Source organism: Trichomycterus rosablanca, chromosome 9, assembly GCF_030014385.1.
Source record: "Trichomycterus rosablanca isolate fTriRos1 chromosome 9, fTriRos1.hap1, whole genome shotgun sequence".
Classification (NCBI taxonomy): Eukaryota; Metazoa; Chordata; class Actinopteri; order Siluriformes; family Trichomycteridae; genus Trichomycterus; species Trichomycterus rosablanca.
The window spans coordinates 31,299,522-31,325,793 of NC_085996.1; the positions used below are offsets into that span (position 1 = coordinate 31,299,522).

The 26,272-nt window shown below is 38.6% G+C and overlaps 1 protein-coding gene across 1 annotated transcript; it reads left to right on the plus strand.

Annotated features, from left to right (window-relative positions):
* The first annotated feature begins 981 nt into the window (after positions 1-981).
* Positions 982-26,070, plus strand: clic5b (chloride intracellular channel 5b). Its single transcript, XM_063001357.1, has 6 exons — positions 982-1,618; positions 21,738-21,847; positions 22,046-22,171; positions 23,520-23,626; positions 23,863-24,044; positions 25,447-26,070. Exons 1-6 carry the CDS (start codon positions 1,070-1,072, stop codon positions 25,609-25,611), a joined length of 1,239 nt encoding a protein of 412 aa, XP_062857427.1. The 5' UTR covers positions 982-1,069; the 3' UTR covers positions 25,612-26,070.
* The last annotated feature ends 202 nt before the right edge of the window (positions 26,071-26,272 follow it).

Below are 26,272 nucleotides of genomic sequence, written 5' to 3' on the forward strand. Positions count from 1 at the left end.
ATCTTACCCTAAAGTGATAACTTGAACTAGCCATATTTGTATAAAAAAACACTAATTATGAAAATTTCCATACATTTCAGTCTGTCACAGAAAAACAACAACAAAAACAAAAAATTAAACTAAGACTGATAAATATTTTATGGCCAAAAGTATGACCAAGGCAAAGAAACATCATTTTGTTGGGCATTTCATTTCAAAACCATGTTTGGTGGAAACCTCATCTGTTGCGAATACAACAGCCTCACCTCTACTGGGAAGACTTTTCACAAGATTTTGAAATATTTCTGTGGGAATTTGTGTCTTTTTAGTTCAATAAAGCATTTAAAAGGGCCAGGCATGAATGTTGGACTAGAAGTTTGTGCAGGCCACTGGTGTCAAACTATATCTTCATGGATTTTTTGCTGGAATAGTCAAGGTCCTTTCCCAAACTATTGATGGCTGGAAAATTGGAAGCATATGATATGTATATTTTGGTAAACTGAATTTAAAAATTTACTAGTAATGGCTGTGGTTAAAGCACTTACACTTTTCTACAACTACATTTCCACATAGGGCCATGTAAGGCTGAACAACATATTTCCTTTAATAAATAAATTTATCATCTTAGAAAGATGTTTACTTGGGTTATCTTTGTCAAATATTAAAAGTACAGAACTATGCATGTCCTTTACCAGTGTAAGTAAACAATTGACTTGTTTTTGAGGTTTGTAGTCATGTTGTAGCACTTTAATTTAGCCACAGTTGGGCTACAAGTTGATTCACCTTCTGTTTTATTATGTAGATCAAATAGTTCGCTTACACTGGTTGGATTCCAAATTGTGCCCTGTGTACTATACACGCGCATTACACACAGTATAAACTCATGGTTTGTTCGCTCTGCGTAGTGCACTATACGAATTTAAAAGAGGTCGTTTGGGATCGAGCCATTTAAATGACACGGCTATAGAACAAAGTTCGTTTGGAAAGTTAGCACTCAAAGCTGTCCACTAGCTCTTCAACCTTCTATACTAGGTAACAGGTGCGCTCTCGGGTTTACGTTTTTTTGGTTTGACACTTAAAATTTAAAACAATGGCAGATGAAAACATTTATGAGAAAATAGACGATGGACACATATATGAAAAACCTTTTGATGAACCGAACGCCTCAGTTGTTCAAGAACCGAAGTATGAGAACCAGTGTGCTGAGGGGACTGGAGCCGCAGAAGCCGCAGAAGCCATATACAGTGAGATTGAAGTTCAGGACATCGCAGTCAGAGAATCATCGCCCGACTATATGAACACCGAGGAAACTGCATTAAACACGTATGATATCCCGACTGAAGACCAGAACGGTGTAAATGAAACTCCAACAGCAGAGACAGAAGTTGGTATGTTCTCCAGAACATTATCTCCATCCTCGGGTGAGCGTTCTGAAGACCCGTGTGAGGAGCCGGTGTTGGAAGAACATGAAGACGATACTGAGGATGACATGATGATGGCATACACGTTGCCAAAAAGCAGATCTGTTGAAGCAGAAGATGAAGTGGTGGACTACAGTCTCAGATCTGTCCAAAACAACACTGTAGAAGAGGAGAAACCTGCAGATCCCAATCAGCCTGAAATTTCTCTTTTTGTTAAGGTAGGTTCCCCATCTCCCTATTTCCCAGTTTTCTTTTGAAATTTTCTTTTTATTGGGAAAATCTTTTAAAAAGAAAGAAAACAAGTACAGAATTCACTTGTAACAAAGTCCAGTGTCACAATTAATGTTTCAAATATTGTAAACCAAGAGTACAATTCCTGTTACAAACAAAGCACACAGTTGGGGTAAATTGTAACAAAAAAACTAAGACACCAGAATTTCGACTTTCCCTTGTGATTAAATCACCATTTTAAATATAAAAACTTTTTACAATGTAAATGGGGAGACTTACTTTTGAATAGAAACAAGAAGAAGAGGGTGGAGAGGTCATTAAAGTCTAAACAAAGTCTGGTGGTTGGGGTCCTATGTAATATAGCCATTTAGACCAAATCTGGTAAAATGTGTCCTTCTCAATTCTTAAGGAATAGGTTAGCTTTTCCATAATAAAATTTTCGTAAACAATATCAATCCATTCATGTATTTGAGGAGGTTCAGTGGACAACCATTTTCTGGGGATTACTTTCTTACTTGCAGCCAACAAAATCGACAGTAATTTCTTATCATTTCTCTCCAGGTTAGGCAACTTGTTGTGGCCCACTGAAATTGACATATTTTTTCCCAATTGTCCTCAGAGTGATATTTTCTCCTCTTTTTCCCACTTTTCCTTAACATAAAGTGTGTTATCCTTCTTAGAAATAAGGAATTCTTTACAAAGTCTTGATATAATTTGAACTTCATTCACTGAGGTACTGTCTCATGGCACGTTTTGCTCAATAACTTTTGAAAATGTTACTTTTTGTTATTAACTTTTTATTAAGACACATGTCACATAACACACACATGCACATTCACAAATACAATTTCTTCCAAATGAAAGGATCGGAGAGAGAAGGGTCCCAACAAGCAGATATAAGAAAAAATGCACAGTCATGAAACATCACAGATGGCAATAAAATGTACTATATATATACAGTATATATATATAAACAACAAAGAAGGACATGAGTGAGCCATACATTTAGTGATGGGACCTGAGGGGTAGACCAAATCAATAAAATAAACTTTTTGCAATGAAGACTAAGAGGGTGAAAATCTGTTTTGCATTGTTGTCAAATATAGCTTCTAGTTGGCCATAAAGCAGGTATAATTTAGGGCACAATGTGAACTGTATATAAAGAATTTCCTGTATAGCTATATTTACCTTTTCTCAAAAAGTTTTAATTTTATCACAGGTCCAAAAAGAATGAATAAAAGTGCCTTTGTGAGATCGATATTTAAAACATAAATCAGACCTCATCCTATGTAGACGCACTGGGTAGATAAAACCTGTTAATAAACTTAAAAATAAGTTCATGTATATTTATTGATGTATACTTAGGGTACAAGCTAGAACAAATAGAGCACCAGACCTCTTCATCCGTAACCTCCTTCAGGTCCCTTTCTCAAATACCTTTGAGGTTTACAAAAGAAGAATGACATTCATCAGATAGAAAATGTTACTTTAAAGATGCAGTGGTCAATATTTACTTGGACAATTCTGAAGAACATGAAAACAATATTTAATTGAAGCAAGGGCATCAATCAGACCAGGTTCTAGACATTTTGACTGGGGTGGGGCAGTAAATAGAAGAATGCCTTTATTTGTCATACAGACGTACAGTACAACAAAATTCTTTCTTCGTGTATCCCAGCTTGTTTGGAAGCTGGGGTCAGAGCGCAGGGTCAGCCATTGTACTGCGCCCCTGGAGCAGAGAGGGTTAAGGACCTTGCTCAAGGTCCCAACAGTGGCTGCATGGCATAACAGGGATCTGGACTGTCAACCTTTTAGTTGATAGCCCAATTCTCTACCCACTAGGCTACCACTGTCCCGTTTGATTACGCCACTGGACCCAGAACACTCCACCTGGGTCTTGAACCCAGGACCTTTTTTCTGTGAGGCGACAGTGCTACCCACCGAGCTGCCCTTATTGTATATATTTAAATATAATGTAAAAAGAGACTCATATAAAAAGTTTTATTCTTAAAAGTCAAAAGTCTAATGACTGTGAATATACTTTGCTTTTAATATCCTTTGCATTATTTAAAGAAATAAGAAAGAGCAATGTCTTGGTCTCTTGGTCAGAAGGTTGTTGGTTTAGGATTATGGGATTCAAAGATGATTTTGGGATTGATTTAGAGAGAATGGCACAGGTTTATAGCATTCTCTGCCTTTGTGAAAATCTGGGGTATAGAGAAAACCTGAAGGGGTAATATTCTAGATAGTGTCATTTAATAAAAACAGTAAAGCCAGTTAAAACACTTTGCCCCTTGATTTGCAAGTAAGCATGGTTTCTCAGTACAGAAAAACATTTTAAAATTGTTGAAATTATTGTTCCTGATAACCAGCATGCACTACAGATGCTGTAGATAAAGATCACATTTAAAAGAAGCTGTAATATTCCTCAACTTGCTGACCCAAGTTCAAGTAGGTGTGGCTGTATGATATCGACTGTAATCTTCACTTGGACTTGAACCTTTGAAACCTGCACTGATTCTTTTTTAGAATGACCTTGGCTGTTTCCTGTGTAATATTTTACTGTCTTAACCAGCACAGTACTGACTCTTTATCTTTACACATGGAGTGTGCAAATACAACATATGATGACATGATTGTCTTGATGTTGGAGCTATAGGTTATGGTTAATCAGTGAGACATCCCAAGTTTAATGAAAAAAGTGAGAAACCACCCCAGTCAATCAGCCAGCCCTCTCAATCATTAACTTCTGCTTTCCTGAAATCACTGTGTTGCCAGTGTTTATTTCCCATGTACTGATTAAGCCCATTTTACACCCAGATTACACTGACTGTAATTTTTTGGCAAATTTTTGTCTAAAACGGTGATTGAATGCTTTACGAATCTAACATTCTGTGGATCTATCTGTTTCTTTCATCTGATTGAGTTCCATGAGAACATAGCAGCACTGATTAATCATTTACTAGGTAACTGTACGATCATGGCAACAAGGGTAAACCTGTGTGTGTAAATGATTCCATGTGAACTCTTTGCTTTTTGATCCAAGGAACACTATAATATCTATGCCCGGGGGTTGCTTTGATGAGTAAGCACAGTCAATGTTCCAGTAAAAGAGTGTGTATTTAACAAGGTCTTAGAATAAAATGAATTAAAAATTATTACCCACACTGTAAAGTAAGTAAGTAAGTAAGTCAAGTTTATTTATACAGCGCTTTTCTAGGACCAGGCCACAAAGTGCTTTACAATAAAGTAAAATAAAATAAAACACAAAAATTAAAACTCATAAATGCTACACAATAACATAAATACATTAATACAATATCACAAATAAGAAACTATAAATGCACTGTAAAGACACATACATACATATACATACACACATATACCCATACACAAACATACACATACACCTTTTACAAAGAAATTCAGCCCCATTGCTTAAGATCACTGCTCTGAGCCGCTCAGGTGGCGCAGCGGTAAAGTACGCTAGCGCACCAGAGTTGGAGTTTCGAATACATCGTATTGAATCTCAGCTCTGCATTTCCGACTGGGCTGGGCGGCTGCATGAACAACGATTGACTGTTGTTCAGGGTTAGAGGGTAAGAAAGTCGGCTCATAGGTCCTCATAACTGGTGCGACTGCGGCCCCTGCTGGCCGACTGATGGCGCCTGCACAGGGCTGAGGAATAATGCTGATGGGGGTGTGTCCCTCCGTACGCAGTGCCCATGAAGTGTATGAACTCGACTCGTGCAGGTGACTATCTGTACTGACTGTGCGTACCAGAGGGGGCGCATGTCAGTTGAGAGGCATCCTCAGTCAGCGGTGAAGGGTCGATTCAGTATAGAGGACGCAGTCAGGGTAATTGGACATGACTAGACTTTGGGATAAAAATTGGGAAAAAGAGGAGGGGGGGGGGTCACTGCTCTGAAATGCTAAAGAATAAAAGTGTGTCTTAAGACATTTCTTGAAGGTCAATGTAGACTCAGAGAGTCTGATATCAAGTCGGAGACTATTTCATAATTTAGGAGCCTGGACAAAAAAGGCACAGTCCCGATTCTGCATCCGTTTGGTACGGGGCACAACAAGAAGCTCTTTATTGGATGACCTCAAAGATCTATCATTTTTGTGGGGAACCAGCAATTCACAAATATAATCAGGTGCTTCCCCATGTAGAGCTTTATAGGTAAGAACTAAAACTTTTAAATCTATTCTAAATTTTACCGGCAACCAGTGAAGTGAGGCCAGCACTGGACTGATGTGGTCCCTAAAGTACAAGGATGTTACTCTCTGGAGGAGTGGAGATGTGTTCTCTGTTTCAACAAATCATGCAGTTTGGCAGACAAATTTGTGCTCGGTTGGATGCCAGTGGTGCTACTTAAGTTTACAATTTGGTGGATAAGGAATAATGATCAAGTGTCAAGTGGATATAGTTTGTTTGTTTATTAGGGTTTTAACGTCATGTTTTACACACTTTGGTTACATTCATGACAGGTAGTTACTTATTACACAAGATTCATCAGTTCACAAGTTTATATCACACACAGTCATGGACAATTTTATATCTCCAATTCACCTCACTTGCATGTGTTTGGACTGTGGGAGGAAACCGGAGCACCCGGAGTAAACCCACGCAGACACGGGGAGAACATGCAAACTCCACACAGAAAGGACCCGGACGGCCTCACCTGGGGATCGAACCCAGGACCTTCTTGCTGTAAGGCGACAGTGCTACCCACTTAGCCACCGTGCCACCCCAAGTGGATATAGGATTATCTGTGTCTGTGGGTAGAATATACCTTCTTTAAGACATGTCAAGCCTGCCACTGCTTCTTTTTACACTATAGACCAGGCAACTTGTAGTAGGAGCTAGCAATGCATGTTAAATTGAACTGCTGGTAAAAGTTGTACTTGATGTAACTCAGGTTATGATGTGTCATAAAAATATAAAAGATTGTAAGCTGAATAAGATAATAAAGTATTTGCACAACTGAATATGCAAGTCAGTAGAATTTGTACATGTTAATAAAATAGCCAGTATTATAAACAATGAAATAACAAATGATCAAGTTTTATTTGTCTGATATCGCCAAGCTATGATTTGTCACTTCAGATATACACTGATCAACCATAACATTAAAACCACCTCCTGGTTTCTACACTCACTGTCCATTTTATCAGCTCCACTTACCACCATATAGAAGCACTTTGTAGCTCTACAATTACTGACTGTAGTCCATCTATTTCTCTACATACTTTTTAGCCTGCTTTCACCCTGTTCCTCAATGGTTAGGACCCACACAGGACCACCACAGAGCAGGTATTATTTGGATGGTGGATCATTCTCAGCACTGCAGTGACACTGACATGGTGGTGGTGTGTTAGTGTGTGTTGTGCTGGTATGAGTGGATCAGACACAGCAGCGCTGCTGGAGTTTTTAAATACCGTGTCCACTCACTGTCCACTCTATTAGACACTCCTACCAAGTTGGTCCACCTTGTAGATGTAAAGTCAGAGACGATCACTCATCTATTGCTGCTGTTTGACCCCAGCAGCGCTGCTGTGTCTGATCCACTCATACCAGGACAACACACACTAACACACCACCACCATGTCATTGTCACTGCAGTGCTGAGAATGATCCACCACCTAAATAATACCTGCTCTGTGGTGGTCCTGACCATTGAAGAACAGGGTGAAAGCAGACTAAAAAAGTATGCAGAGAAACAGATGGACTACAGTCAGTAATTGTAGAACTACAAAGTGCTTCTATATGGTAAGTGGAGCTAATAAAATGGACAGTGAGTGTAGAAACAAGGAGGTGGTTTTAATGTTATGGCTGATAATCATAGAGTATGTAATTGCACTGCAGCTGGAAAAACATAGTTTGCATATTTTAAAATCCAAATGGTATTTATACCACAGTTGTAAGTACAACTGGTCAAAAGAATGAGGACATAATGAACACACAGGAGTAAAATATTGGGTACTGAATATGTTAAGTGCCCTGCACATTATAAAGCATTTTATGCATGCAGAGTACAAAGCAGCCCCTGTCTCATACACATGATGCCTGAAACTGCAAGTTATCTCCTATGTAAATTTGTCAAGCACCTTGACACACTTGGAGAACTCTAAGCTTTAATACTTGACCTTGCTAACTTCACGACACGCCGTGGTGTCATATAATGCTGTCTGTAGTTCTTAGCTATTATTTTAAAGAATGTTGGCTTCTGCTGTACTATTGATATGCATGTAGCGTCACACGGGCATGTGTCGCAGGGTTATAGGGTAATGGTAAAACTTACTCATCCAAGTTGTAAATGATTTGGCATGTCTGGAAATGATTTGTTGAATCCAAAGGTTTTAGACTTGGGAGTTTACTTTGTGGTAAATACTAAAATACTAAGTCTTTGCAAATACTGCCAAAAAAAAAGAAAGAAAAAAAATTGTGAGATCTTTTCTAAAACTCCCACATGATAATTTAAGTTCATCCTTCATGTATTAATTCATTTTTTGAATAAAATCTATTTTATTTACCTGCAACTTTTTGTATCTAGAATTCCTTTTTTTTTTTTTAACCTTTGTCATAACTGTCACGTTTTACACTGTAACCCCATCTGCAATCTGATCAGAGCCGGATCACCACATGACCCCTCCGATATGTATCCAGTCTGTGGCCGCTTCTTATCACGCCAGTGATTTTTTGTTTAAAATATCATGACTTTATCTAGGATTTTTATAATTATTATTTATTTTTTCCATTTTTCTCCCCTAATCTAGCTGTGTCCAATTACCCTGATTGCGTCCTCTATACTGATTCGACCCTTCACCGCTGACTGAGGACGCCTCTCAACTGACATATGCCCCCTCCAGCAAGTACAGTCAGTACAGTCTGCATTTTTTCACCTGCACGAGTCGAGTTCATACACTTGACGGGCACTGTGTATGGAGGGCCCCACCCCCATCAGCATTATTCCTCAGCCCCGTGCAGGCGCCATCAGTCAGCCAGCAGGGGCCGCAGTTGCACCAGTTATGAGGATCTATGATCCGACTTTTTTACACTCTAACCCTGAACAACAGCCAATCGTAGTTCATGCTGCCGCCCAGCCCAGTCGGAAGGCAGAGCTGAGATTCTATACAATGTATTCGAAACCCCAACTCTGGTGCGCTAGCGTACTTTACCACTGCGCCACCTGAGCGGCGGATTTTTATAACCTTAAAGTTAGAAGGTGCACGTGTAAATAAAGACAGACAGTTTTAATTCATCATGCCATTCCTTCTGAAAAGCACCTTATTGGGAATGGTTTCATTTTTTAGCATGATCCCAAGCACACTGCTAATGCAGTAAAATCATATTTGGAGAGAAAAAACAGCTGATAAAACACTGACAGTCATGGACTGGCCATGACAGAATCCAGATCTGAATATTATAGATGCAGTATGGGACCTGAACAGAGAACTCTGGGAGTGCTGAAAGAAGCCTGGTATAATACAGTATTATAGTATAAAATTACTTCAGAAACTTCAGGACAGTCTCCCCAAAAGAGTTCAACATGTGCTTAGTGCCAAGGGAGGTCACACTAAATACTGACTTTTGCCTGTGAAGCCATTTTGTTCTGAAAATTGTGTTTTTTTTATTTTGTGTACCAATTTCCTGTATTTTTGTTTCTATCTAAATGAAAAGACTAAAAGAGACTTTTGCACACTGTTCTACATTTCTTGGCATTGAACTGCTTTTTAGATAAAAAGGAGATTATTAGGGCTGTCGTTAATTGCGTTAATTGTGTTGATTAACGCGTAAAATTTTTAATCGCGATTAAAAAAAATGAATCGAGAATAACATTTTCAACCAATTGATTTTTATTGGGCTTTGTATCACTTTAAACATACGTCACTGTGGTAATTTGCACCGCTTTAACACAGCAATATTGTGTTTATACTGTATAGTGATAACACGGGTATTTTTCCAGTTTGCGTCGTGAGTTACAAATTACTCGAGCTGCTGCTGCTGCTACATATTGTGAAATGTCGGGGTGTTTCGAATGATAATTTTTGTTTTCAAAAAGTGTGAGAAATCATCACTAGACAAAATTACAGTTGTTAATTGACACTTCAATATCATCTTTGGTCGAAGCAAGCGTCTGCACGCACGGATGCGCGTTACAGGCAAAATGAGCTCAGACAACTTTATTTCAGAGGAATTTGGATGGAAAGTCCATGGACTATACACGTCGTGGGAACATTAAACACTGGTGTTAAATTGATCGCAATGGACTGTAGACGCTTTAACATAGTTAACGATGTGGGTCTACATGCCGTTATACGTGTTGCATCTAGAAATGGTTCATTGTAGTACCCTGTGAGTGCCTGTTTTCAGTGGCAGGGTTATGAACAGATTCTCACTTTTGCCAGATAATGTTGCCAGACTTGTCTATATAGGCATTAGTTGGCTTTCTAAAGATAATTTAGATTTAATAATTTTATCATAATTTTATTACATTTTTTATTGGTAAACATTTTCTTAATAAAAATAAATAAAAATGTAATAAAATGCAATAAAAATGTGCATAACTGTTCAAATTTAGCTGAGTTATTTTTGCAGTCGATTAATCATGATTAATTTGGTTCTTTCATTTCGATTAATCTCGATAAAAATTTTTAATTGTGTGACACCCCTAGAGATTATATTTGTGAGCAAGAGAGGTGTTTGTACAAAGTATCTCATGAATAGTGCCTTTTCCAAATAGCAATTATAATACCATATGATCAGATAATCAGTTCTTGGTAAGTTTTATTTATAAAACTTGTTTAACAAGTTTTCAGCATTGTCGGCATTTATCAGTACATCATAGACATGCCTGTATTAAGTTATATTTAGGTTGTTAGATGTCCACAATGTTGGGTTATTCATCCATTTGGAGCCAAGATTTCAAAAATACTATCAATACATTATTTTATTTAGCTCACATAAATATTCATCTCTATCACATATACATAGTTACAGTGTATCACAAAAGTGAGTACACCCCTCACATTTCTGCAGATATTTAAGTATATCTTTTCATGGGACAACACTGACAAAATGACACTTTGACACAATGAAAAGTAGTCTGTGTGCAGCTTATATAACAGTGTAAATTTATTCTTCCCTCAAAATAACTCAATATACAGCCATTAATGTCTAAACCACCGGCAACAAAAGTGAGTACACCCCTAAGAGACTACACCCCTAAATGTCCAAATTGAGCACTGCTTGTCATTTTCCCTCCAAAATGTCATGTGACTTGTTAGTGTTACTAGGTCTCAGGTGTGCATAGGGAGCAGGTGTGTTCAATTTGGTAGTACAGCTCTCACACTCTCTCATACTGGTCACTGAAAGTTCCAACATGGCACCTCATGGCAAAGAACTCTCTGAGGATCTTAAAAGACGAATTGTTGCGCTACATGAAAATGGCCAAGGCTACAAGAAGACTGCCAACACCCTGAAACTGAGCTGCAGCACAGTGGCCAAGATCATCCAGCGTTTTAAAAGAGCAGGGTCCACTCAGAACAGACCTCGCGTTGGTCGTCCAAAGAAGCTGAGTGCACGTGCTCAGCGTCACATCCAACTGCTGTCTTTGAAAGATAGGCGCAGGAGTGCTGTCAGCATTGCTGCAGAGATTGAAAAGGTGGGGGGTCAGCCTGTCAGTGCTCAGACCATACGCCGCACACTACATCAAATTGGTCTGCATGGCTGTCACCCCAGAAGGAAGCCTCTTCTGAAGTCTCTACACAAGAAAGCCCGCAAACAGTTTGCTGAAGACATGTCAACAAAGGACATGGATTACTGGAACCATGTCCTATGGTCTGATGAGACCAAGATTAATTTGTTTGGTTCAGATGGTCTCAAGCATGTGTGGCGGCAATCAGGTGAGGAGTACAAAGATAAGTGTGTCATGCCTACAGTCAAGCATGGTGGTGGGAATGCCATGGTCTGGGGCTGCATGAGTGCAGCAGGTGTTGGGGAGTTACATTTCATTGAGGGACACATGAACTCCAATATGTACTGTGAAATACTGAAGCAGAGCATGATCCCCTACTCCGGAAACTGGGTCGCAGGGCAGTGTTCCAGCATGATAATGACCCCAAACACACCTCTAAGACGACCACTGCTTTATTGAAGAGGCTGAGGGTAAAGGTGATGGACTGGCCAAGCATGTCTCCAGACCTAAACCCAATAGAACATCTTTGGGGCATCCTCAAGCGGAAGGTGGAGGAGCGCAAAGTCTCGAATATCCGCCAGCTCCATGATGTCGTCATGGAGGAGTGGAAAAGCATTCCAGTGGCAACCTGTGAAGCTCTGGTAAACTCCATGCCCAGGAGAGTTAAGGCAGTTCTGGGAAATAATGCTGGCCACACAAAATATTGACACTTTAGGAACTTTCACTAAGGGGTGTACTCACTTTTGTTGCCAGTGGTTTAGACATTAATGGCTGTATATTGAGTTATTTTGAGGGAAGAATAAATTTACACTGTTATATAAGCTGCACACAGACTACTTTTCATTGTGTCAAAGTGTCATTTTGTCAGTGTTGTCCCATGAAAAGATATACTTAAATATCTGCAGAAATGTGAGGGGTGTACTCACTTTTGTGATACACTGTACGTGTTATTTTTTGTAAAGGTCTTCAAAAGTCACAGCATTTGTTAATATCTATTTTCCCCAATGTACACTTCTAAAAACAAAAAACTTGGCCAAACCAAAAAGTGCACTGATGTCCTTATAACACGCATAAAAATGCATGCTGTTTCAGTAATGCTAAGTATGTGCTTTGGACACAGGACATTTCACAATGTAAAAATAAAATTTAATATTAAATGCTGCAGCATTAGAAAACGCATTTCTTGAAGCTAAATATGCTTGGGGACATCTAGTTTAAGATGAATGTGTATTATTTATCAAATACATTTTTTTTTTATAAATTACAGTCAGACTTTAGGGGGTCTTGGTGGCAGAGTGGGTGTGTCCTCATGGGTTTCTTCCGGGTGCTCTTGTTTCCTCCCACAGTCCAAATACATTCAGTCAGGCCAACTGGAACTACTAGAAATTGCCTTAAGTGTGAGTGTGTGTGAATGTGTGTGTGTTTGTTTGCCCTGTGATGGTCTGTAGACCTGTTGAGGGTGTTTCCTGATTTTTACCCAATGAATCAGACCCACCTTAACCCTGACCAGGATAAAGCGGTGGTAAAACAGACAATAAATGAATGAATGAATTAAACTTTAACTAACTATAAATTGTTTGTTTAGTGCCTACCTTTATTCCTCCACTTGCTTCAATCTGTCCTACTCCGTCAAAAGATATTCGACTGACGCTGAACAAGAAAGCTGTGTTTCACTTCATTTTAGAGATGTCCAGTAAAGTTAAGTTCAGGAGTTTCTCCACAACAAACTCATTAAACCATGTCTTTATGAACCTTGCACTATGCACAGGTTACAGTACTGCTCAAACAGAAAAGGACCTTCCCAAAATATTTCCACAAAGTTGGAAGCGCAGTTTATTTTGTACAATAGTTTTATACACCTGCTCACACTATGTGGTGGAAACACCTGAACCCAATAATTAGAAGGGATGTCCACATTCGTTTGGCTTTGTAGTGTAGAATAACTTTCACAGTATCTCAAAGGCTGTAATCACAATATACACTGATCAACCATAACATTAAAACCACCTCCTTGTTTCTACACTCACTGTCCATTTTATCAGCTCCACTTACCATATAGAAGCACTTTGTAGTTCTACAATTACTGACTGTAGTCCATCTGTTTCTCTACATACTTTTTTAACCTCATTTTACTCTGTTCTTCAATGGTCAGGACCCCCACAGGACCACTACAGAGCATGTATTATTCAGATGGTGGATAATTCTCAGCACTGCAGTGACAATGACATGGTGGTGGTGTGTTAGTGTGTGTTGTGCTGGTATTAGTGGATCAGACACAGCAGCACTGCTGGAGTTTTTAAATACTGTGTCCACTCACTGTCCACTCTATTAAACACTCCTACCTAGTTGGTCCACCTTGTAGATGTAAAGTCAGAGACGATCGCTCATCTGTTGCTGCTGTTTGAGTTGGTCATCTTCTAGACCTTCATCAGTGGTCACAGGACGCTGCCCATGGGGCGCTGATGGCTGGATATTTTTGGTTGGTGGACTATTCTCAGTCCAGCAGTGACAGTGAGGTGTTTAAAAAACTCCATCAGCGCTGCTTTGTCTGATCCACTCATACCAGCACAACACACACTAACACACCACCACCATGTCAGTGTCACTGCAGTGCTGAGAATCATCCACCACCCAAATAATACCTACTCTGTAGTGGTCCTGTGGCGGTCCTGACCATTGAAAAACAGGGTGAAAGCAGGTTTTAAAAAACATGCAGACAAACAGATGGACTACAGTCAGTAATTGTAGAACTACAAAGTGCTTCTATATGGTAAGTGGAGCTGATAAAATGGACAGTTAGTGTAAAAACAAGGAGGTGGTTTTAATGTTATGGCTGATCAGTGTACATTCAAATAAGTTCAGATATGTTCAAAAAGTCCCTCAATATACTGATGTAAAATTCCAAATAAGCACATTCCACTCACTAGCTTTGTGTAATGTTAGGATCCAACAGTATTCCCATCAGTTGTTCAGTTCATGGCTACGTTCTTGGGTATTTCTATTGCTTAACACAAACTAGTAAAACAACAAAAACACTGAATACCAATATAAGTTGTGAAGAATTTCATGTTTGAACAGCTGCAAGCTGGAATGTAATTACAAGATCAAGGGCTTGGTGCAGTTTATCAGAGGTTTACCACGAATATTTATTTACACCTATCAGCCATAACATTAAAACCACCTCCTTGTTTCTACACACACTGTCCATTTTATCAGCCCCACTTACCATATAGAAGCACTTTGTAGTTCTACAATTACTGACTGTAGTCTATCTGTTGCTCTGCATGCTTTGTTAGCCCCCTTCAATGGCCAGGACCCCCACAGGACCACTACAGAGTAGGTATTATTTGGGTGGTGGATGATTCTCAGCACTGCAGTGACACTGACATGGTGGTGGTGTGTTAGTGTGTGTTATGCTGGTATGAGTGGATCAGATACAGCAGCTCTGCTGGAGTTTTTAAACACATCACTGTCACTGCTGGACTGAGAATAGTCCACCAACCAAAAATATATCCAGCCAACAGTGCCCAGTGGGCAGCGTCCTGTGACCACTGATGAAGATCTAGAAGATGACCAACTCAAACAGCAGCAATAGATGAGCGATCATCTCTGACTTTACATCTACAAGGTGGACCAACTAGGTAGGAGTGTCTAACAGAGTGGACAGTGAGTGGACACGGTATTTAAAAACTCCAGCAGCGCTGCTGAACAAGTAGGTGGTTTTAATGTTATGGCTGATCAGTGTAATTACAAACTCAGGTTTAAGGCATAAGTCATCTTAACAAAACAACTGCCTGGACTTTTGAGTGTAGTGTCAAAATGTAACCAATAGAGTGAGCTGTTCACTCTCTATAATATTGTACAGCTTAAATGTTCATTTTAGGTTATTCTGGTAGCAAACTGTTTATCCCCAGTCTAGATATAAAGTATTTATTTACAAGTTATATTTTAATAAAGACATGTCAGTTCTAACTCACTTAACACACCTGATAGAATTTCAATACCTTGTGGTTTATACAGTGGGTAAACAAGCATTCAGAAGGTTGCCGGTTCAAGCCCCACCACTGCCAGGTTGTCACTGTTGGACCCTTGAGCAAGGCCCTTAACCCTCAATTGCTTAGATTGTATAATATCACAACTGTAAGTCACTTTGGATAAAAGTGTCTGCTAAATGCTGAAAATGTAAATGTAAACAAGTATCATGCATCTATTTAGAGCATTTATCAACTTTAAACTCACACACGATGTCCTTTAACTTTTTCCTTTTGCACGCAAATGTGGTTAAAAAACAAATGAAAAGAGGGAAACTTGTTATTCCTGATATAAAGATGCATGTAAACGGTGGCGAAAAATAAAACATTTAGTATATCAAGTTGCCAGGTAATAAGTGATGCTGCAAACTGTGTTGCCAACTCCTCAGTAAGGAAAGTAGGCATTGGCTGTACTAAAAGTCGCTAAATGACGTCATCGCCTAATTTGCATAGGTTATTTGCATTATATCTTACTATAAGTAGTGGTAGCACAGTAACAAATTTACCTTTCCCAAATTCCCCCTGGGGTTAAATAAAGTGCACCTATCTACCTACCTACTCTTCCTCCCTCCCAGATGATGATGAGATGCAGGTGTTGCTTGTGGCACATCCATAAGCAGTTATTAGGTTTAGACAGGCAGTTACTTTTTATGGGTCATATCAGTATTACATATATACATACCTTCAATAAAATAAAATAATTATTTAAAAAATTTGCTTTATATGCCCTCATGTCCTTCTTGTCTTAAATTATATTTGCTATGAGGATCTACCATCTAGTGTAAAACCTGCAAAGTACACCTTTTTGAATGTGTACCTGATAACATGATCTGTTATTGTTAAAATGTGTAAAATGTATAAGAGCTTGATACTGACTGTATGTCCACAGCATGTAAATATAAAAAAGAAACTTGAAAAAGAAAATTGCCAGTACAATAATGTGATATTATCATAACTATATTTAACTGATCTTTCTTGGCTGGATTTTCCAGAGAACTCTAAAGGCTAGGGCCATGCTAAAAGCAAAGCCAAATCATCAAATATTTAAAGGGGAATCTTGTTCCACTGGGTGTCCAAGTCTGATCAAATATAACCAACCATTGCATGTCAGAGTGTGTGTCAGGTCCTATTAATAATTCATGCAGCTCATTCCTCTGCTCTTGGTTTCTCGGCCATGACCGAACGGCAGTACACATAGAGCATGTGTGTCAAAGTGTATGTATTCTATTCTGTAATCTAATTGACAAATTCTGCAAAAAGATTGGCCACCATTTAGTGGAAAGTGTGAGGTCCAATCTGGTTTGTATATTCCTTGCTGATGCAGCATAATTTTTATAATTCTGGTTGCTTGTCTTTCTTACATCTTATCTTATAACTTCTTTTTGAGTTATGTGTTATCATATGTTATTATATAACCTCAAATTGTAATTACACACCAAATAATCACCTATAGGCTACATTGTACTGAAATGAACAGGAAGCTGAACACAGTAACAATTAGGCATTGATACTGTACATAACCATAGTAACAACCATGTAAAAGACTTTAGGGACAATAATGTTTTCCAAATAAAATACTTTTATCATTTTATATCTGGCGGTTAACATAAACAGGGGAACGCTCACTGAACTGTCATGGCAATGACTGTTCCACTGTATGTTTCACCTCAAGGTGGTGATTTGTTTTTATTATTTTCTTAAAACTGGAACTTACTGATTACATTCTCCATCTAAATACATTTTAACACGTCAAGAAATGTAAAACACAACAACAAGTGATGGCATCTTGCTTTATGACAGTTAATGTTGTGGATTAACCAGCATTACATACAGTCGAAGCAAAATAAATCAGTGGACTGAAAAATAAAAATAAACTTCATATCTGATCTGAATGTGATTCAGCATTTCAGGGCAGTTTTGGCCCAGTACTGATAACCAGTATCAAATATGTGAATCACTAATGCTTTATACATTAATCTATACATTCTTAAAAGTACTCAGTCTGATCTTTATCTAAGTCATAATAATACAAAACATTCTGAATTTAATATTACCACAGAAACCATTATAATAAACTAATACATTGATTAACTTTCATGATTAGTGAAAAATTACCTATAACGTCTCAAAAGGTCAGATGTAAGTGTCCAAAGATCACACCAAGAGCATCATGCAATGATTAAAGAGGTAAAACAAGAACCAACAGGTAACAGACAACATGTAGAAACCTCTAGAACTTGCCAAAGTCTCTGTCAGTGTGTCCGTTATAAGAAAGACACTGCCCAAAAATACAGCTCCTCGTTAGTGTATAACCTTAGTTTACAAATGACCACCACTCTTCTGGAATGATGTCCTGTTCATAAAATAAATGAGTCTATTGGGTTATAAAATGGTCCAATCCAAATCTGATTCAGTGTTCCAGGCCATTATTGGTCCCAATACAAAAGATCAGTATTATCCCAGTGCATCTCTGCTTCTTATAAGACGTGATGTTTGGTCATTCTGAAATTAATTGGCATTGAAGATGTGGCTGGCGCTGCAAGCTACAGATGCAGAATTTCACCTGTTGCTCTGCAGGTTGTTTAGTCGCAGGTGCATCACAGGTTCCATGTGTTGAAGGAGGGTGAGAGCTCCTCCCCTGGCAAAGCTGCACACCTTTTCCTCTCGTCATTACGTTCCGCTCGGCATGATAGAGAAGCATTGCTTATAGTACAAGTTTAATGTAGAACAGTAAAATAAAGCAAGCTCAGCTGAAACTGTTTTGGACAAGGTGGGACGATGTAAAGTACCTGGACTCACTCATTTGCATAAAGATAAATTGTCTTTACGATGACTGATCTAAAGTTGAAGAAAGGAGGCCTGGAGCCAGACGTTGAATTGTTTGTCAAGGTAAGAAAACGCTGGTGTAGGAAAGAAAAATTTATTTGAAAACAATAATGAGAAGAATTTATATCCCAGTAGTGTTATTCTGCTGCTGAAACAGTGTAATCCAATAGTTGCTCTAGAGTTACAGCAGCATGTACAGTGTACCCCAGCTGCAACAGAATAGTGTGAGTTTAAAAAATGGGTTTAAATTTGCACATTGAAATATATATCATATATTGAATATTATTGTACTTTTGTTAAAGCCTGTTAGTATTGTGCTTTACCTTGTTTTTATACCTGTGCTGAGGGTTAAATGAAGACTGTAGCCTTGAGATATACCAGAATTGGAACTCCTCTGAGAGAGTAGCAGGTGGTAAAGCAAACAACTAATGAGGCAGTGATCTAGAATAAACAGCCTTTTACCTGCCTAGGATGTGGATTCTGAAAGGGATGCTAACCTTTGCTAATTTCTTAACCTTAATTAGTCAGCTGTTAACCAAGAAGCTGAAAGCAACCCATTAAATAGTTGCTGGTTTAAGCCCCACCACTGCTAGTTTGCCACCATTGGACCTTTGAGCAAGGGCTATATACTGTAACAATTGTAAAGTTGCTTCGGATAAAAGTGTCTGCCAAGGGCCGTAATTGTAAATATAAATTAAAATTATAAACAGAACTAGGTACATGCTAACCACCCATGCTAATAAACAACATCTTAAGAGATTTCCTAACACCATTAGCTGAGTTATCATGAGAACATTTCTGCCTTTTAACTGTGGTGTGATGCAAAATATACACATTATTTTTTGTAAAAAAAAAACCCCAATTTATTTATTTGCAGATTTGAACATGCAGTCCTACTGACATAAAACACTAAACAATGTTTTCTTCTGCATTTTTTGTGGACGCATAAATAGAGACTTTGCTAAGATCTAGAGATTTAATAGGTCTTTTGCTGCTTCCATATTGTAATTATTTTTTATTTTAATTGTTTAATGTGTGTTACTGTTTTTGTTTATTTTGCATTAGTGAGGAGCAAAAATAATACATTGGATCCCATTCTTGACCGTTTGTCCGATTGTATAGTAATTGTCTGACCTTTATACATGTCATGTACTGTATATCTGCGAGTCACCTTCTAAACTCTCAAATTATAAAATTTACAGTGGTAGCCTAGTGGGTAGAGCTTTGGGCTATCGATCAAAAGGTTAAGAGTTTGAATCCCAGCTCTGCCATGTGGCCACTCTTGGGCCCTTGAGCAAGGCCATTAACCCTCTCAGCTCCAGGGCCACCATACAATGGCTGACCCTGCGCTTTTACTCCAGCTTCCAAATGCCAAAAGCTGGGATATGCAAAAAAAAGACATTCATTGTACTATACACTGAAAAATAAAGACATTCTATTTTATTCAGTTCTACTGTCATGACTGGGACATGATTAAAATAAACAGATCTTCTTTAGCGACATTAAAGTCAGATCCTTTTATTTAATTATTTACTTGTTTGTGTGATAGTGTGGGGTTTGTGTTTTATGGCTGTACTTATAATAATAATTTTGTATATTTATGTCATTTCTAACCCTAGATTACATTTACATTACATTTATTTGACCTTAGTCTTCAGATAATTGTGGGATGTACAGCAAGTAACTGAATGTTAGAGTGTATTCTCAGTACTGTCTTGAGAATTTGGTCACACTTCTTTTAGTTAATTCCTGAGCAACAGTTTTACACACCTGATCTTTGCAGCACAGAGGCAGAGTTGTGTAACTGTGAGCCATACACTTTGCTTATTTGTTATTAGACCTTATGAGTGATTATTACAGTTGGCCTTAAAATACAAGTTTGCCAACATAACAGTAACAGTCATGTAATGCATACCTGCCTCAACATGGTTTACTGTAAATGTACTGTTCACTTTTTGTGTTTGTCTTTTTTTTGATGATTTTTGCTGGTAAGTTATTTTACAAAGAAACAAAACTAAATTTTAAAGATGAACAACCACCCAAACTAAAGTAACCAAAAAAAGTGTTGCAATTGAAATGCCAATGCACTTATAAACCTCTTCATAGATTTGCTGATGTGTTGATTGTTGAAAAATAGTTTCTCCTTCTATTTGACACAAAAAATATTTAATTTGTGCAATTTTTCCAGATTTTCATTTGTGCATTTTTCCTAGATTTTGTTCCACTAAATATTTTAGAGCCCAAATAATATTTGTAAGACTTTTTTTCTGCTGTTAAAATAGCCAAATATAAACATCCTCCCTTTATTATTCATTCATTCATTTTCTTATCCGCTTATCCAATTAGGGTCGGGGGGGGGGGGGGGGGGGGGGGGGGGGACTGGAGCCTATCCCAGCTTTTCAATGGGCGCAAGGTACACAGTAACACCCTGGATGGGACGCCAGTCCATCGCAGGGCAGACACACACACACACACACACACACACACATACACACAACATGCAAACTCCGCACAGAAAGGACCCGGACCACCCCGCCTTGGGATCGAACCCAGTACCTTCCACAGTGCTACCCACTAAGCCACCGTGCCACCCTCCCTTAATTAGGATTATTAATTTATGAGTATTACATAATATTCATTTTCATGTTTTTATTTCTGATTCCATACTGGTTAAGTTTGTTCAAAATGTAATGAATAAACCCCAAGAAATCTTATCCTGATAAATGTTCATATATGATAATTCCAACAGAGGGCGATGTTGCACTTTATTAGTTGGCCTATTGAACCGCCTGATAATAAATAAAAATAGTTTATTAATAAATAAAGACACCAAGTTTATATGTCTTATTAATAAGTTAATATGCATTAAATTGCATCATTCATTTATTCATTTACTGTCTGTTTTACCACCGTGGTCAGGGTCGCAGTGGGTTTGATTTATTGAGTAAGATGCAGAAAACACCCTGGACAGATTCGATCACAGGGCAGACACACACACACACACACACACTTCGGTAGCTTAAGTTTGTCTGACTGCATTTCAGTTTGCCTTTGGACTTGTGGGACCAGAGGAAACCCAAACAGACACAGGGTGAACATGCAAACTCCACACAGAAACGACTTTGGTAGTCTGGTCAAAGAATTGAGAGCATTTCACTGTACACATCTCTTCCGACACGTGCACAGCCCTCCTCTTCTCGTCCCTTCACTCTGCACAGGCGTCTCTTCCGCCAATCTGGGTCCTTACACAGCGTATGAAGACCCAACCACACATAGTCCGGCCCCCACCCTGCAGATACGGTGGCCAATTAGTACTGTGTCTGCTGCAGGCACTGTCAATTATGCCCGCCAGATGGCGCCCAGCCGACCGGTGGCAACACAGAGTTTCGAACCAAGGAGTTCAGAAACGCGGTGCTGGTGTGCTAGCGGAATATCCCGCTGTGCCACCTGGGTGCCAACAATATGATAGATTTCTAATATATAAGATGACATTATAACTCTTGACATCCCAAACTCTCCTTACTGATTTACTGTTTTGTGGTTCACAGGCTGGGAGTGACGGGGAGAGTATTGGAAACTGTCCATTCTCTCAGCGCCTCTTTATGATCCTTTGGCTTAAAGGGGTCGTCTTCAACGTCACCACTGTGGACCTGAAAAGGTTTGATTTTTTCTCACTTCATTTATTTTAGACTAAATACAGTATATCATGGTAGAATGTGCACTCAACACATATAGCTCCTGGACAACCTCAGATCATCACAAATTGTTAACTGGTGATGTAATTAAACATGAACATTTTTAACCAAAAGCTATTTGTGCGTAATACAAGCTGTCTGATCATAACAATTTTGTTTAGGAAACCAGCGGACCTGCATAATCTGGCTCCAGGCACCCACCCTCCTTTCCTTACATTCAACGGTGAGGTCAAGACGGACATTAACAAGATTGAGGAGTTCTTAGAGGAGATGTTGGCACCACCGAAGTAAGTTGTACTTTTTTAAATACATACAGACAGCTCCATCATTACTGGCACTATTTTAAACTGGTTATGTCCCTGTGGTTAATTACCCTACATGTTTTAATTGGATTTAGGTCAAATTGGTCATGGCAAAAGCTTGATTCATTGGTTACTGACCACCTTTCATTTACAGTCTCCTGGTACTTCATTAACTTCATGATACTGTGTATCTTAACAAGGTTCCCAAGGACTTTTAGGGAAAAACTTTCTGCCTTCTTTTACGCTAAATCTTAAGTGTTTTTTTTCCATCTCATATTAGAACCGGGTTCCAGTCACAGATTTAGTTGCGCTCAGGTGGCGCAGCAGTAAAAACACACGCTGGAACCAGAGCTGGGATCTCTAATACATCGTATCGAATCTCAGCTCTGCCTGCCGGCTAAGGCTGAGCGGCCACATGAACAACGATTGGCCTATTGTTCAGATATGGGCGGGACTAAGCCAGATGGGGTCTCTCTCCCATGACTGGTGCAATTACGACCGCTGCTGGCTGATTGATGGCACCTGCACAGAGATGAGAAAAGAGTGCTCTCAGGGTGTGTGTCTCCATACACAATGCTGAGCTGAACTGCACTGCACTCGTCAAAGTGCAGGTGATAAGATGCATACAGCTTGCTGCCCACGTGTCGGAGGGGGAGTGGGTTAGCTTCGTTTTCCTCAATCAGAGCAGGGATCGGCATTGGTGGAGAGGAAGCATGACACAATCGGGCAATTGGACAAGCTAAAAAGGGAGAAAAAGGGGAGAAAATACATTTTAAACAACAAAAAAAACTCCAAGTACTTAAGTTTGTAGTTAGATGAATCCAAAAGTTGCTTCTGGTATATTTTATAAAATGTTTGGTAATATAGAGATGATTCTTGTCTCACTAATATTGTCTCTAACCTCTTTGCTGCATGTATGGGCAAAATACAAGTCTTCATTTAAACAGGGTTATGACTGATTTATTTTTCTATACTTTTTAATTACTGTCTTAACAGTGGAAAAGAAATGATAGACTTACTTTCATGGAATAAATCTGCTCCAATTAAAGCTTAACGTTGGTTTATGTGTTTAGTGTGAAATTAAGATAATTAACTGCAGGCATATTTTTCATAATTTTGTTTACCTGTCTTTAGCAAGAGTGCCAAAAATAATGGAGCTGAGTGTATATAACTTTGGTCTTATTTGCAAAATCTATAGCCTTCTGTGGGTAATTCTAAGCCTCGCTACATAGTTCTGTTTTGAAATATGTCAGTAATATTATTAAATGACACATAGCTGGTATTTGCCTAAAGGAAATGGAGAATGCTATTTTCTGTTCCCGGTGTGTTTCAGATACCCCAAATTGGCAGCCAAGCACAGGGAGTCCAACACAGCGGGGATTGACATATTTGCAAAGTTCTCAGCTTACATCAAAAACTCACAGCCAAATGCCAACGGAGGTAGACATGTCAAACCGGATCATTTGATTTTATGAATGGGTGTAGTATATTATACACATTAGTGTGCCAAAACTTTAGATATATTATAAAAAAGGTTTGAACGTTATTGACATTCTTGCAAGTACAACATGTAAAATTACATGAGACATTAACTGTAAATTCTGCTTTTGGAAGTCAGTAATTCAGCGTGAATAAGTGCACGAAAATAATAGTGTATGATGTGTTGGGTGTGACAGGTTTGGAGAAAAGCTTGACGAAGGCTCTGAAAAAGTTAGATGAGTATCTGAACACCCCCCTGCCTGAGGAAATAGACACGGACAGCATGGAGGAGGAGCAGAGCTCCAACCGCAAGTTCCTGGATGGCAGTGATCTTACCTTGGCAGACTGCAACCTGCTGCCAAAACTCCACATAGTCAAGGTAAACTGCTCACAGCCAGGGTTTTAAACCAAACACCAACAATTAGGCTTGAATTGAGACTTTAATACAATGAGACAGAACGCTGGCTATGTACACAGCTAGAAATAGTGTGTGAGAAGTTTACAACAAAAGGTTTGTGTGAAAGTACACTGTATGGCCAAAAGAATTTGGACACTTAAATATGTGCTTGCTGGACACCCCGTTTCAAAAACAAATGGTATTGAAATAGAGTGACCTCTGTGTGATCTTCACAGCTATAACAGCCATCACTTTTCTGAGAAGGCTTCTCATAAGACTTTGAAGCTTGTCTGTATGTCTGTGGGAATTTGTGCCCATTCAGTTAGGGTGACCATACATCCTCTTTCTCCCAGACATTTCTTATTTTTTGGAACTCAAAAAATGCATCTGGTAGGGTTTTCAAAATTACCAAATGTCAGAGATTCGGCTTTTGTAGTATGCACACTCTATTCTTTGTGTGCTTTTGCACCGATTTCACCTTTCTCTTCAGATCCCGCCTTCTTGCACTTCTCTTAAAAATGCCAAAGTACAAACGAAAATCACAGATGAGTTACATCAAAAAATATCTGTGTTTTTGTCCAAGTCTGGATCCTTGGGAAGCAAGGTGCTAGTAAAAAACAGCAAAACACAGAACTGCAGCTAAGAGTTCGTCAGGAAAATGAACTATATTGTGAGATCGGGTGAAACAGAAGATGTTGTTACTGCTGCAGAAGGAGTTTTTGCGATTCACACCACAAAGCATTACAACAGCTACAGATCAATAGATGCATGCCTGCCTTGTTAACCAGTCTTTCCCTGACTCTGTACAGTGTAAACATTTCCAAATCCGCGTATTAAGATAGAGGTTATTGTCAACGCCATGATATCAGAATGGGAATAAGCTAATCTAACCATAAAGGAATTCGTTAGGAACCAAACCTTCCACCTAGTCCAGGTGTTTGTTTGCTCCATGCTGCCATCTTACCACACGTGTCTTATTTTTACAAAATCACAAAAAATTCAGTCCAAAGATCTTTTGTATGGCTGGGTGCTGATGTTGGTCAAAATAGCCTCAGGTGATGTTCCAAATCATCCCAAAATGAATCAAATAAGACCCAACAGAGGCTATATGTGTTTTATAATAGATTTATATGACATCACAAGAGATGTCCTGTATGCCCATATCCTTTTGATTTTCCTGTCTTCTCAATAAAATGTAACAGGTTCCCCCTCTGGACTCACTGAGGCCCCCTAGTGGGCAGCAGCCCCCAGTTGGGAACCACTGATACAGTTTTTTCTTACAAGCCTTTATTAAATCAGGCTCTGTGTACAGGAAGGTTAAAACTGATAAGCAGAGCTTTGACTTTAGCTTTTATAATAAGTGCCTCTTTCTCGGTCTGTTTAGATCGTTGCCAAGAAGTATCGCAACTACGACATTCCCACTGATATGACTGGAGTGTGGCGCTACCTGAACAATGCCTACGCACGAGATGAGTTCACCAATACATGCCCAGCAGATTTGGAGATTGAACTGGCCTACCAGAATGTAGCTAAATGGTTGACTAAGTAAAACTTTGGATACAAATGACAAGAATGAAGCCTTTTAGATGCAGAAATATGTAGATCTGAAGTATTTTGCTGGTTGGTAAAAGTTTCATATAATGGAAAATGAAACCAGACCTTACAGATAAAACTACACTGATAAGCCAGAATTGTGTTTATAAGCACAAAAAATTGAATTTACACCTAAGTGCAGGGTTGTTCTGCTGGTTGTCTCCCTATTTACAGCTTAATTTTTATCTCTTTTTTTTCATTTCCACCAGTATATTATTTAAAGATATTTTAATTCTATGCATGATGATGGAAAGCCTTCGATTAGCTGAAAGATTCTACCATCATTATTTTCAGAAATTGTAATCATTTAAACAGAATTATATTTTATATGAGTGCTTAAGATGTGTATTCTTGATTATTTATATTTTATGGAAATAAATAACAACAAATCAAAGCAATGGAGCAAGATTAAAAAAGTACATAAAAAATATTTGAATGCAAGCTTTTTTTTTCTCTTTTGTAATCAATTTGATTCACACTTCGTGTTCATTGCTCACTTTTGATTCTATTTCTAGCTTGTATAGATAATTTATTATAAAGCTAAGCTTTAGAACTGAACCTCAAGCACAAGACTGACACTTTTCTTGAAATTCATATTCATAGACTGTTTAGTACAG

What these genes read in the sequence shown, in the direction of transcription:
- clic5b (XM_063001357.1), top strand. Translation starts at nt 1,070, where the DNA reads ATGGCAGATGAAAACATTTATGAGAAAATAGACGATGGACACATATAT. An exon ending in GAGATGTTGGCACCACCGAA is followed by an intron (nt 22,172 to 23,519) that starts GTAAGTTGTACT and finishes GGTGTGTTTCAG; the next exon opens with ATACCCCAAATTGGCAGCCA. An exon ending in CAAAACTCCACATAGTCAAG is followed by an intron (nt 24,045 to 25,446) that starts GTAAACTGCTCA and finishes CGGTCTGTTTAG; the next exon opens with ATCGTTGCCAAGAAGTATCG.